We start from the raw sequence: 14938 nt of genomic DNA, 5'->3' as shown, positions 1-14938 counted from the left end.
ATTGTAAATTTTATTCATCAGCCTCACTGGGTAAACCGCTTGCTGTTGTGACGCTTACCATCGCCTCTCGTTAGATCCGAGCTCTGTGGTCGGAACATTAGACCGACACGCGGGAACGGCGTCCGCGTCACAGAGCTGCAATCTACCGAGAGGCGACGGTGACCGACCCGGTTTTAAATGCTTGGCGACACATTTCGTGACGTCTATACGTTACTCTCGAAACTTAAACGGGCTGCACCTCCACATTCAAAAAGTTGTGATCAGTTTTTCAGGTGTGCAATTTTAATCTATCAATCTTCCAGGCGGCACTCGAAGCCTCGAAAAGTGATTAGCATTAAGGTCAATGGAGTGTGTGGAAACAGCAAACAAACATCTGGTAAATATAGTTGCAAAAATTACTCAAAACATAAATATTCGGGCTGGCTGAACGATGGTCATACGATAATGAAATCAAGTGCCAATTGAGATTGTAGGATGTTACTGTTTCACAAGTAAAGTCTGTTCATAGATATAAGAAAGTGACTAACTGATACGAATTAAGGAAAGACCCGGGCAAGCTATAACAATGAAATATGGCCGAACAGGTCCGTACTTTACAACAATATTTAAATACTTATGTATGTATTTATGTTTACATCTATAACAAAATTACAAATTATTTTTATTACCTACTTAAATTACTTAAAATTATTCACATAATATCACTATCGCTGTCATCGCCTCTTCTAATTATTATTTACGATTACGATTGTTCTGCTTTTTCTATATGTTTAACAGAATTTGCCCAACTTTGTGGAGGGATGTTAAAAACTCCGGTTTCTATAAGTTAGAGGACCTTGGAAAGAGGACACGGGGAAAAACATTGTTACGACGAATGACAGATTTCAGTTGGTGCCAAACATGCTCAATTTGATTAAATATACAGTGGTAAGGTGGAAGCCCTAAAACTGTATGCCCTAGATTTTTTCCATAATTATCGCAGACGCATTCCTTTTTTAGGTTCAAGCTTTGTAGAACCTCAATTAATTGCTTTTTAGTATAAACTTCGTGAAAATAAATGTCGTTATTATACATGCAGTTTTGGATTGTTGCTTTTGTGTCACATGAGGAAGGGGTTTTAGTCAACTGTCTACTGTGATAACTTGCATTGTCCATTACAATTGCGCTGTTAGGAGGAATGTTTGGAACTAGTTTGTTTTTAAACCAATTTTCAAATAAATCAGCGGTGGTGTTTTCATGGTAATCCACAGAAGAATTTTTAATATTTTTCGCAGATAGAGAAAGCCCATTTGGAATGCAACCATCTTTAGAGCCAGCATACAAAATAGTTATTCTTTTACCTCTCTTTGATGGCACGTTTCTTTTACACTTATCAGTTGAGTCAACCCAACCCTGTTCCGGGGTATCATAAGTGTCGAATCAGGTTTCATCCAAGTAAATAATTGACCTTTGTTGATCTCTGAAAATCCTAATTTTTTCTATATATTCCAGTCGTCATATCCGAATTCTAAAAGATTCCATTAAAATTTGCCTTTTGTCAATTTTTTTAAATCTAAAACCCATGTTGAATACACTTCCATAAGGTAGTTGCACCACATTTAACACCGGTTTCATCTTTTTCTAATTAACATATTTAATTGTTCCTCGTATAACTGGTAAATTATAAGACGTATTATATCTTGACCACTTTCATCTACACTCGAGAAAATGTCAGCATCGCTTCGTTTTTTCCTCACTGAAATGGGATTATTGACAATTTTCCATACAGTTGACGTTGGAATTTTTGTCAATGTGGGCGTTTCTTCTAAAGATGCTGGCTTGCTGGCACCACGTTCCATGATAGTCAAATAAACATTGTTAGTCTCAATAGAATAGAATAGTGTTTTCTATATTTGGGCGGGAGCATCTCCTGAGATACACTAGACTCGCACATATTTTGCATAATTCGCACACGATTCAACACACGCTGTTACACTCGAAATAAGAATGATTACTAGTAAATTTAAACTAAGTAGTATACCAAACCAATGAATATTAAACACAGGTATGTATAAAATTATTTTCTATTACGGACCACAATTTTTTTTTTGAATTTAAATTCCGAAACTATAGGTAATAATCTTGTTTCTTTGTATGGATAATCCCATTCAAAAGCAATTGGTCACTTTCTTATATCTATGAACAGACCTTACCAACAACAACGAAGAAAAGCAATCCCTTAGAAATGAATAATAATGTATTTGTCAAGGCGGTTCGGCGGTAAGTTGCAAATATATTGCCAAAAAGCGTATTTCGGTAGATTTAAAGGATAAAACTTTTATATCGTAAACTGTTATTAAAATAATTGTTATTTCATTTGATGCCTGGAACTAATATGAAAACAATCCTGCCTCCGAAGTTAGTTAACATTTTTGCCGCCAGAGGTCTCATCGAGCCACCCGTCGATTCGTTTATTAGTTTACTCACTTTCTTCGTCAATCCGAAGTTGAGGAAGTTCACTGTCGCCTCTCATTCGATAGCGACTCTGGCCAATGCCCGGTAATGGCGTCCGCGTGTCGGGTCACGAAATGGCCACCCTTCAATCCGGCGGTGTCGATTTCGGTATGCGGCGCGCCATCTAGCGGGCGCAGCGTAAAAGATGCGCGGCCGCGATTCCCCTCGCCAGATGGCGCGCGAGCGATTCGCGGTGGCGCCGACAGGCAACGCAAACGTAATATATATTTTTTCTCGTCCGTGACGCTCGACATTTGCCCTATATTTTTATTATTTTATCATGAATGGTGTTTTTCGCCGTTTCGTACTGCTTTAAAAGTTTAGAAATGTCTTTGGTAATGGTAAGGTGTCCCTATGCACGCGACCTAAAATTACACTTTCGTCTATGCAGGATGTCTCATAAATGTATAAGAAAATAACGTTTTTTCCTACGCACCGGAATCGGGGGGGGGGGGGATTAGAGAAAAACTCCACCACCGCCTACAGAAAAAACGGTTTATTTAACAAAAAAAAAACTTGTACTTATGGATACACTTTCGTGGGGTAAATTATTATACAAAAACGGAAAAAACAGTTACCCCCGCTCTTCACTTATATACATATAACACCTCAGTCGATAACCTATATATATATATATATATATATATATATATATATATATATATATATATATATATATATATATATATAAATTATATCTAATTTACGTAGACGCATTGCGCGCCGGCAATTTTTTTCCCCGCCGGGGGCGGCGGTCGAGGGAGGGGGCGCACTTCGAGACGACAAAAAAAATTGGTCTGCGCGGCGGCAACGGTTTTGTTTGGTTTTTCGTTTTGCGCGATTGGCGGGGTCGACCGCGCCCCCCCCCCCTCCAACCCGCCACCATCACCAACGGGCGACGTAAAATGTTACCCTGACCCGGTCGTCGCGTGACCCCGACAGGAGGCCGAGCGTCGTGTTTATCGATTCCCGCCCGTGGGGGGGGCGGAAGGAGGCGGGGCGGCGGTTTTGGCTGGCGATCGATCTTAATCAACGTTCTTAATCCCTAAACCGCTTAAGAGTCAGGAGTCGAGCCTCTCGGATGACGTTAGACCTCCTTAAGAGTCATTTTAAGAGTCATGCGGCACATGAGCGGCTAACGAGTAGGTTATTTGAGAATCACGCTAGGAATCGTCGGACCCAATTCGAAGCGTCTTGCATCCGACAACCGTTAATGAGTCACGTTTTAAGATTCACTTAATAATAGTCTTTCAAGAGTCACGCGCGTTTACAGTTTCCCATTTATCCAAATTTTAACGAACTCACCGTTTACTTCCCGCAAAGGTCCCAAAGAATCATTTTAAAAGTCACGCCCGAGTCGTAATCGTAAAATTCGAGAACCGTCAGTCACGTGTTAAGAACCACTTAGTCGAGCGCCTTCTAAGAATCACGTGCGTACACAACTTCCCATTTTTCCAAACTTTGACGATCTCACCGTTTGTTTCACGCAAAACTCCTCCAAGAATCATTTTAAGAGTCACGCCTGGGTCATAATTTAAAGAATCACTTAATTGAGCGAGTTTTAGGAGTATCGCGCGTTTAAAGTTTCCGAGAACTGTTCTGTCGGTCTTTTAAGAGTCACGCTCCAATTCGAAATCTCTTTCAATGCATCAGCGAGCCACCTTTTGAGAGTCATTTTAGTACGTTTCAAGAGCCGCGATTAACTGCACTTCGAACTCTTTCGCGCCGCAAGATAATTAATGAATAATTTTGAGAGTCACACGCGCGGGCAATCATCATTATCCTGCTGTAGGTAAGGAGGAGGCCGCGGGATATAGGCGCGGGGGGGGGGGGGGGGGGGGAAAGGGTAGGACGAGCTCTCGGGTTTGCCACCCTTCACATGTATATATAATGTATATGGTTACGGTACATCTAGCTACACATAGCTCTTATCAAAAATCACAGAAAATTCCTATCGGTTAATGTATATTAATATAATAATTAATATATATATAATATATAAGATAACAATAAACGACGGGAGTCACAAAATGTCCGCCCGTCGTCGTCGCCCCAGGAAGGAGCGGCACCTTTGCACCCCCTCCTCGCGTTCCCGCAGCGCGTTTTTTTTTTTTTTTTTGGTTTCGGTTCGGTAATACAAAACACGGGTGACCAAAAAAAAGTCCGTAGAAAAATCAGTTCGCGGGCTTTCTCTCTAACGCGTGTGCCGACTGTGTCCGCAAGTATGGCCTATTTGATCAGTCTTTATTTTATTACTCATTGCAAGCTGCCCCCCGTTGCGGCCTCATACCGTGCGGTGGTTGCTGTCCGCCAACTCGGGCTGCTGCTGAAAATGCGACATTTATTGGTCACGGTCGGAAACTTAAAGAGCCACTTCACATTTCATACGGCGCCTTTTCGAATTGAAGTGCATTGTGTAAAAATTTATTAATTAATGCCTCATTGTAAGCCGTACGAATTTTTAGAAACCCAAACAAAAGTTTAAAGAGTAATTTCTAACTGTATGGAATTTGCAATATTTACTACCTACAGAAAGCCAATTTCGTATTTTAATAAGTGATTTCGATTTTAATGAGCAGTCGCCAACTTTATTGAGTAATTTAAAAATTATTTTCTAAATTTCGAATTTTAATAGATTTTGGATTTTAATGAGCAATCTCGAATAAGTAATTTCTTATTTTATTGAGAAATTTCGAATTTTAGTAAGCGACATCGAAATTTAATGAATAATATTGTAAACAAGAAATGTCGAATTCCAATTTTAAAGAGTAATTTTGGATTTTAATAAGTACTTTCGAATTGTAATGAGCAGTCGCCAACTTTATTGAGTAATTTAAAAATTATTTTCTAAATTTCGAATTTTAATAGATTTTGGATTTTAATGAGCAATCTCGAATAAGTAATTTCGGATTTTATTGAGAAATTTCGAATTTTAGTAAGCGACATCGAAATTTAATGAATAATATTGTAAACAAGAAATGTCGAATTCCAATTTTAAAGAGTAATTTTGGATTTTAATAAGTACTTTCGAATTGTAATGAGCAGTCGCCAACTTTATTGAGTAATTTAAAAATTATTTTCGAAATTTCGAATTTTAATAGGAGATTTTGGATTTTAATGAGCAATCTCGAATAAGTAATTTCGGATTTTATTGAGAAATTTCGAATTTTAGTAAGCGATATCGAATTTTAATGAATAATATTGTAAACAAGAAATGTCGAATCCCAATTTTAAAGAGTAATTTTGGATTTTAATAAGTACTTTCGAATTGTAATGAGCAGTCGCCAACTTTATTGAGTAATTTAAAAATTATTTTCGAAATTTCGAATTTTAATAGGAGATTTTGGATTTTAATGAGCAATCTCGAATAAGTAATTTCGGATTTTATTGAGAAATTTCGAATTTTAGTAAGCGATATGGAATTTTAATGAATAATATTGTAAACAAGAAATGTCGAATCCCAATTTTAAAGAGTAATTTTGGATTTTAATAAGTACTTTCGAATTGTAATGAGCAGTCGCCAACTTTATTGAGTAATTTAAAAATTATTTTCGAAATTTCGAATTTTAATAGGAGATTTTGGATTTTAATGAGCAATCTCGAATAAGTAATTTCGGATTTTATTGAGAAATTTCGAATTTTAGTAAGCGATATGGAATTTTAATGAATAATATTGTAAACAAGAAATGTCGAATCCCAATTTTAAAGAGTAATTTTGGATTTTAATAAGTACTTTCGAATTGTAATGAGCAGTCGCCAACTTTATTGAGTAATTTAAAAATTATTTTCGAAATTTCGAATTTTAATAGATTTTGGATTTTAATGAGCAATCTCGAATAAGTAATTTCGGATTTTATTGAGGAATTTCGAATTTTAGTAAGCGATATCGAATTTTAATGAATAATATTGTAAACAAGAAATGTCGAATCCCAATTTTAAAGAGTAATTTTGGATTTTAATAAGTACTTTCGAATTGTAATGAGCAGTCGCCAACTTTATTGAGTAATTTAAAAATTATTTTCGAAATTTCGAATTTTAATAGATTTTGGATTTTAATGAGCAATCTCGAATAAGTAATTTCGGATTTTATTGAGGAATTTCGAATTTTAGTAAGCGATATCGAATTTTAATGAATAATATTGTAAACAAGAAATGTCGACTTCCAATTTTAAAGGGTAATTTTGGATTTTAATAAGTACTTTCGAATTGTAATGAGCAGTCGCGAACTTTATTGAGTAATTTTAAAATTAATTTCGAAATTTAATGAGTAATAATTTCGAATGTTAATAAGAAATCTCGGATTAAAAATTTTGAACGAATAATTTCAGATTTTAAAGGCTAATTTCAGATTTTAATAAGTAATTTCGAATTTTAATAAGTAATTTCGAAATTCATTGAGTCATTCCGAATTTTAATGAGTCATTTTGAATTGAATTTTAATGAGTAATTTCTAATTGTTTAAAGAGATTTCGAATTCCCATTTTACCGCGTATTTTCATATTTTAAAGACTAATTTCAAATAGCAGTGAGTAATTTCCGATTTTAATAAGTGGTTTTGAATTTTATCGAGGATTCTAGAAGTTTATTGAGTAATTTAATGGATACTCTAGATTTTTCATGAGAAATGTGAAATTTAAAACTTCGACTCCCAATAAATAATTTCGAATTGAATTGAATGAGTAATTTTAAATTTTAACTAGTAATTTCAAATTTTTCTTAGTAATTTCCTTATTTTAAAACTGGACTTACCGAACTCGAATTATTAATCGGGTACGCCTTGACGGGGGCGGCGCTCCTTTGCGGCGGCGGAGGCGGCGACAGCTGCGAGCACTCGGAATCCGTGCTGTCCATCCTCGACCTTTTGCAGCGGGCGCGGGACGCTTCGGGCGACGACGGCGCCCTCTTCCCGCCCGTCTTTAGCCTCAGGTGCGGGTGGTGGGGCTTGGGGAGCGTCTGCAACGCGAAACGGTGTTGTCCTGGGGAGCTCACGCGTTCCTTGCGGCCACTTACCTTCGCGACCGGTTCCGGTTTCGTCGGAGGAACGACCGCAGCTTCGGGGGTGCGGGGCGGCGATTCCGCCTCCTCTTCCGAACCGGGCGACGGCAGATCGCGCATCAATTGGCTGATCGCCTCCTCGATCTTGCGCGGGTCCTCGACGAAGTCGTCGATCGGCTCGGGGGCGGGTCTCTTCGTCGGCGGTGTCCATTCCTACGAACGAACCAGGTTTTAAAAAAAAACATATTTAACGACAGTTTCTACCTTTAAGGATTTCAAATTTAATAGTAATTGGAAATTTTCAACGAAATTTGGAAAATTTAAGAGTAATTTTCAATTTCAATAAAGAGTAACTTTTACTTTAAGCAATTTTACAATTTGAATTAAAAAAAAAAACAAACAAACGGACTCGCCTCGATGGTCGCGTGGCCGTTTTCGCCGTCGACGTCGGAGGCCGCCTGGCTCACCAGAGCCGAATACCGCTGCTTCATCTCCTGGATCTGGCGCAGCCCCTCGCCCTCGTCCACCAGGCTGTTGACGCAGACGAAGCTCTCGACGATGCCCCGGTCGTCGATCTCCAGGAAACCGAACGTACGCAGATAGATAAACTGACCGTTACGGGATTTGAGGCGGTAGCACGAGTTGCCCTTGCTCTCGCCCCGGTCGTACACTGTCGAGTTTTTTTTTCGATTTTTGATTCGGCTGAGATGTTGCGTAAAAAACCGCCATCCTCCACAAAATATTTAACTAATAACTGAGCAAGAGTGTTCTCCTAATTAATCATTAGGAGAAAAAAAAAGCATTAATAATTTATAATTTTTCGTGAAGGAAGACCACTTTTAACCACTAAGAATTTACAAATAACAATGTTACAATAATTGATTAAATCCTTTGAAGATTATCACTGTTTAATTGATAATTAATAAAAAAATTAATGGAATCGGATGTAAATTAAGACGGTTTTTTCAGTTTTAATTAATTTATTATTATAAAGAGTCATGAGCATACTAAAAAATAGTTACTTAAATTTATATTATTAATGTAGCAATCAAATAATTCAGCATTATTAGTAATTAATGTAATTATTAATTATCCAAATTAGTAACGCATACTTAGCAAAACCTTATTAGTGATACTTAAGTCCAATTCGCAATTAATTAGCGAAAATTAAAATTTAATTATTCATGACTAGCTATTAATTAATATTAATTAAAATTTAACTGCGCTTTATTAGCAATTAATTAATGAAATTAGTAAATAACCTTAATTGGTAATTAAAAAATCCGTACAAATTAAGTTTTATGTGAAGGAACGTTAGCGTTAACTACTAATTGATTAAACCCTTTGAAGACTCTCACTGTTTATTTAATTGTTAATGAAACAAAGTAATGGAATCGAATGTAAATTAAGACAGTTTTTTCAATTTTAATTAATTTATTATTAAAAAGAGTTATAAGAATAATAAAAAATAATTATTTAAATTTATATTACTAATGTAGCAATGAAATATTTCAGCATTATTAGTAATTATTGAATTGTAATCAATCAGTGGTCAATAAATTATCCCAATTAGTTACGCATAGTTAGCAAATACCTTATTAGTGATACTTAAGCCTAATCAGCAATTAATTAAGCTTAATTAAAATTCAACTGCGCTTTATTATTAATCAATTAATTATAATGAGTAAATAACTTTAATTTCACTGGGTTTAATTATTATTGGTAATTAAAAATTCAGTACAAATTAAGTTTTGTGTGGAGGAAGACGACGTTAACTACCAGCTAGCTATTTTTAACCACTAAGAAATTACAAAAAAATAATGTTATAATTGATTAATTTATTTGAAAGATTATCACTGTTTAATTAATCATTAAATTTAAATTATAACTGATCTCTCTATTCGGCTTCTTCAGAGCTTAATTGAAACTGAAACGACAGATGGAGGAGGAAAATCCAGAAAATTTGTAAATACTCTTGGAAATTTCTTCGAAAAATTAAGCATTTCTAGTAACGATTAAATTATAATCAATCAGTAGGTAACGAATTAATCCAACAACTAATTTTTTATGCAATTAATTAGGGCTAATTAAACTGCATTAAACATAAATAATTTAATCATACTTAGAAATTAATCTTGTCCTACAGGCAATTCGTTGAGCCTAATTAGTATATAATTAAAATTAAATTATGTAAATCAAATCGGTATATATTTAAGGATAATTAGTAACTAATTAAGACTCACTAGCAAATATTTAATCAAACCTATTGAAAAATACTTAATTAAGAACTGCAAGTTTTTAATTATTTACAAAAATTATTAATATATTAAATCAATTAATTGCAATCAAAGATGAAAATTCAATGAGTCAATTGGAATTACCAATCACGTAGAAATCAATTAAACATGTCTCTATTAAAAATTTAATTAATTATTAAACATTGAATTTAGTTATAAAAATGACCCATAATTGTTTTAATTATCACTTGATTATTAAATAATAAATTTTGTATAAAATACATAATAAAATAAAAATCAAATTTGAATTTACAAATAATATGTACAAAAATAGTGCAGACTAGGACAGTTGCTCAAGTTGAATTAATTAATTTAATTTAATGAATGAACAATTAGAATTACTAATAAAAACGTAATAAAAAATTAATCGAGGCAAACTAGTATATAATTCAGAATAATTAGAAAAATAATTAGCTGCAATTAGCTATTAATGAAGTATATCTAGGGAATAATTAGGCATAATTGACCCGTTATTAATCGTAATTAGTAAACAAGTAAGTCTAATTAGTGAATAATTAAGTCCTATTAGGGAATCATTAATCCCAATTAGTAATTAATAAAAATATGTAGTAATTAAACGTAATTAGAAGTAATAACTAGTTAATTTGGTGTAATTAATGATGAACTAATAAAAAAGATTGGTCAAGAATTAACCATAAATAAGAAAGCAATCAATTAATAGTTATCATTCATTGATTTCAATCAAAATTAGTGTATAATATTATGTAGTAATTAAAAAATAATTAATTGTAGCGGATTATTAAAATCATAGATAATTTTTCAAATTAAAATCGAGCTAAGTAATTAAGTTACTTAAATCCTTCACTCACTTTGTCTGAGCGCGATCATCACCCACCGGACGTCGTCGCGGTGCATGTAGAGGAACGCGGATCTGCCGTGGACCTCCTCGATCATGTAGCCGGCGATCAGCGAGATTCGCTGATCGCAATTGATGATCCGGCCGTCGATCAGATGCCGCGTGACGTATTCGTCTTTCGACGCGACCACAAGTCGATCGACCAGCGGCTCGGGCCGGCATATCTTCACGAAAAACACCAAAATCTGCGAGAACAAAAAGACAACAGTTGAGAGGAGGCGCTATTTTCTCTCTTGGTTTTTTTTTGGGACCCCGAGTAAGCGCTTATCGCCACGAATAACGGCCGATAACGCAGATAAAAAATCGAGTCTTTCGCTTATCGCTGGACCATCCACTTCGGTTCCGAGAATTCGATTTTTTTTTAACTCTTACTAATTAGTTAAAACAAAAATCGAAAAATAAAAACTCTCACGTCTTTCGGGGCAGGTTCCAACAAATACCCCGGAAATATTTAAAAACGGCGAAAAAAAAAAGAATATGTATACCGTTCAAAAATAAGAACTCAAAATTGAAAAACTCAGACGTACATAAATTCAACACAAGAGTTCCGTGAAAATATCAGTGCGTCGAACATTTCATACAAATCTCCAAAAATACATACATAGAGAAATTGAAGGGACTGCTTTTTTTTCGTTATAAACAGTTATAGGCACTTGAAAAATAACGATACGCATATGTGTTCTGCAATATTTAATTATTTTTATATACATATTTTAATATTTACTTAGGAACATTTTCGTTTGAATTTTTTTAGTATGCCAATACGCATCTCGTACTCTGGCTTGAATTTTCACCATGTCTTTGAGAGGCGCATCTTCCCCATGAATATACGGCTTGTTGAATGGTTGGTGGTGTTCCCAGATCAACTTCTTCACCTTCTTCTTCCTCTTGGTGCTCTTCCTCACCTCTTGCTTGTTGTAATATGGCTTCCTCTGTCAAGTCTGCTGTTGTAGGCAAATCCTGATCTATCAATATAAAATCTTGCAACTTCTCACTTATAAACGTAGTTGTTGATTGAAACTGTTTTGTTCACTCGCTTAGTGGCTGATCATCTTCCAAGTCCTGTTCGCATTCTGTCTCGGTAATTAGTCCTGCATGACGATAGGAGTGTTGAATTGTTTCTGCTGTCACCTCTTTCCAAGCTTTACTAATAAACTTGACTGCATCTAGCATGTTAATGGAAAATTTGTCTTCGGATTTGATTATTTCCATTATATTATATATATATACATATATATATATATATATATATATATATATATATATATATATATATATATATATATATATATATATATATATATATATATATATATATATATATATATATATATATATATATATATATATATATATATATATATATATATATATATATATATATCATCACAGAGACAGGCGGTGCAAATACATTAATTGCTCGGTCCTTCAGGCTCACAAACGAGAGGAACAGAGATAAAGAACTGAAGAAAATTAGTACCTCTCTTCGACAAAACGGATACCAAAGGCGCACCATCAGCAAGGCAATCAGTAAACAACAACAGCCGCAGCAGAGAGTGCAGGACGAGACCCAACGAAGATCGATCGCTGTCCTGCCATACATCAAGGGGGTCACTGACAAAATCGGCCGAATATTACGGAAACACGACATATCAACGGCATACAAACCTGACCATACCATCGGAGCAATACTAAGAAACCCAAAACAAAAAATTACTCTGGAAAACCAAGGAGCATACAGTGTAGCATGCGGATCGTGCAGCTTGACGTATGTGGGACAGACCAACAGAAGGATTTCAGCCAGGCTCGAGGAACATCGTTTAGCCATAAGAAACAAACAACCAACATCTGCTTTGTTTCAGCACCAACATCAGACGGGCGATAAAATTGATTTCGGCACTTGCAAACAAATAGCTAATATTCCTGATTTTAGGACTAGGATTATACGAGAGGCCATCGAAATAGAAAAGTCCGGACACCTCAATACGAGAGACGACGCTCTGCATTTATCCAACACGTGGAGAACGATAATCAAACAGCAGAGCGATGCGCAGCAGCCAACGGGGACATCGCAACTACGATCGGGCGAAATTAACAACGCGACAATTCAGGGGGCGGAGCCAGCTCCCCCCACGCACAAGCAGCACCGTTACCATCTCCAGCGCAGAGTATAAATACCGCACGCACCGCCGATAACCTCCCAGTGTTCGAAGTGTTTTCGGAGCGCGAGCATTGAAGATGCCAAGTGAGATTTTGGCGAAACGTCTGCAGGATTCCAGTCGGAGTTCAACGAGCGAACGGATGATATCCCGGAATATAGTGTCATCAAATTTTTCCATCCGTGAATCAATACGTGAGAATATATATATATATATATATATATATATATATATATATATATATATATATATATATATATATATATATATATATATATATATATATATATATATATATATATATATATATATATATATATATATATATATATATATATATATATATATATATATATATATATATATATATATATATATATATATATATATATATATATATATATATATATATATATATATATATATATATATATATACACAAAACAGTAGTCGTGACCGGCTAGTTGAACAACAAATTTTAGTTAATTGGGGTATCGGTCCTGATGAGGGCTCAAATAAAAGGCTTTTGTGCTACACCAAGCTTTCGAAAATGTTTATTTTCTTCTTCAATACAATATGAAAGCGGCTCTTAGTTATTTAATACTAAAGTCTTCTAGTTAAAGTACTTACTGCTACAGTGCCATTATAGGCCAACACCAAACTCATCCGGATAACAGAAAGAATCAAATACGACCGTTAATTATTATAACCGAGGGCAGCCATCTAGACGAAATTGTTGTTACATTTTATTTAAACGAATTTTACTTCAAACGCAAAACGCAAATGATGGAAAGGTTTTATTAATATGACTACCGCCAGCCGTCCAGTTTTTTTCCCTTCTTTTTTTCTTTTTGTTACCTCCTTTTTGTTTACAAGGCACCTAATGTATAGAGGCTTGGGACTATTTTTCTAAATTATAATTACATTGTGACGACACTATTATCAGCAAACGCAATTCGATTGACGGTTGGTTGTAAAGTTAAGACATTAGAGTAGATCACACTGAGGCCATCAATGTCAGATCTTTTATTGACCGATTTCGGTTCCAAGAAGATCTCCACCATTTCCAAAATTGCTCTTTTGTTGTAGTTGCTTTCTTTATGGAGAATTTTTGTTTCAACAAAGTTAACATCGTGATCCATTTGGTTAGAGTGTGTTGCTAATGAACAGGTGTTCTTATTGAGTCTGCAATCACTCTTGTGTGACGTAATTCTATCCTTAAGTACTCGCGATGTCTGTCCTATGTATACCTGATCACACTGATTACAGGGGATGCTATAAATTACTTCTGAATTCTTTTGTACCTCATCCTTATCTTTTAGTTTGCTAAAGACACTCCCCAATGTTTTTGTTTGTTTATATGCTATCTTAATATTTGTTTGTGCTCTCAGAATTTTTGTGAGTGTGGTCGTTAATTCTTTAATGTATGGCAATGAAAAATAAAAACATCTCAGATCGTCCATTTCTGGGCTATCTGAGTGGACGACCGTGTTCCGCGGGTTTGGAGCTCTTAGTGGGGTCGTGCTATATAACAATTTTTTAGTTAACCTACTTGGTTAACTAAAAAATTGTTATATAGCACGACCCCACTAAGAGCTCCAAACCCGCGGAACACGGTCGTCCACTCAGATAGCCCAGAAATGGACGATCTGAGATGTTTTTATTTTTCATTGCCATACATTAAAGAATTAACGACCACACTCACAAAAATTCTGAGAGCACAAACAAATATTAAGATAGCATATAAACAAACAAAAACATTGGGGAGTGTCTTTAGCAAACTAAAAGATAAGGATGAGGTACAAAAGAATTCAGAAGTAATTTATAGCATCCCCTGTAATCAGTGTGATCAGGTATACATAGGACAGACATCGCGAGTACTTAAGGATAGAATTACGTCACACAAGAGTGATTGCAGACTCAATAAGAACACCTGTTCATTAGCAACACACTCTAACCAAATGGATCACGATGTTAACTTTGTTGAAACAAAAATTCTCCATAAAGAAAGCAACTACAACAAAAGAGCAATTTTGGAAATGGTGGAGATCTTCTTGGAACCGAAATCGGTCAATAAAAGATCTGACATTGATGGCCTCAGTGTGATCTACTCTAAT

The 14938-nt window shown here is 35.1% G+C and overlaps 2 protein-coding genes across 7 annotated transcripts in view; one reads left to right on the top strand and one right to left on the bottom strand.

Annotated features, from left to right (window-relative positions):
* Positions 1-98: 98 nt before the first annotated feature.
* LOC132707891 (uncharacterized) lies at positions 99-12969 on the top strand. Of its 2 annotated transcripts, none has more exons than XR_009619785.1 (2): positions 99-376; positions 12095-12969. XR_009619785.1 is itself a non-coding variant. In XM_060679902.1 (2 exons), the coding sequence occupies exons 1-2, from the start codon at positions 11418-11420 to the stop codon at positions 12834-12836; spliced, it is 831 nt and encodes a 276-aa protein (XP_060535885.1). In that variant the 5' UTR covers positions 10856-11417; the 3' UTR covers positions 12837-12969. The 2 variants fall into 2 exon arrangements, 1 of the variants encoding a protein (XP_060535885.1); XM_060679902.1 differs by lacking the exon at positions 99-376 and adding an exon at positions 10856-11506.
* Positions 3173-14938, bottom strand: part of LOC132707890 (basic helix-loop-helix ARNT-like protein 1) — a 36872-nt gene continuing 25106 nt past the window's right edge. For 4 of the 5 annotated variants that reach the window (XM_060679900.1, XM_060679897.1, XM_060679899.1 and 1 more), the window contains 5 exons: positions 10616-10847; positions 7902-8158; positions 7504-7701; positions 7243-7446; positions 3173-4819 (listed from right to left, as the gene is read on the bottom strand). In XM_060679900.1, the coding sequence (XP_060535883.1) occupies positions 4778-4819; positions 7243-7446; positions 7504-7701; positions 7902-8158; positions 10616-10847 (933 nt within the window). In that variant the 3' untranslated portion in view covers positions 3173-4777. The remainder of the gene's footprint in view (positions 4820-7242; positions 7447-7503; positions 7702-7901; positions 8159-10615; positions 10848-14938) is intronic. The other variant, XM_060679898.1, reaches the window with a different exon arrangement.

Source organism: Cylas formicarius, unplaced genomic scaffold (genome assembly GCF_029955315.1).
Source record: "Cylas formicarius isolate icCylForm1 unplaced genomic scaffold, icCylForm1.1 PGA_scaffold_9__14_contigs__length_23061073, whole genome shotgun sequence".
Lineage (NCBI taxonomy): Eukaryota > Metazoa > Arthropoda > Insecta > Coleoptera > Brentidae > Cylas > Cylas formicarius.
Note: the sequence above shows the minus strand (reverse complement) of the source record. Positions and strands in the feature narration are given on the sequence as shown.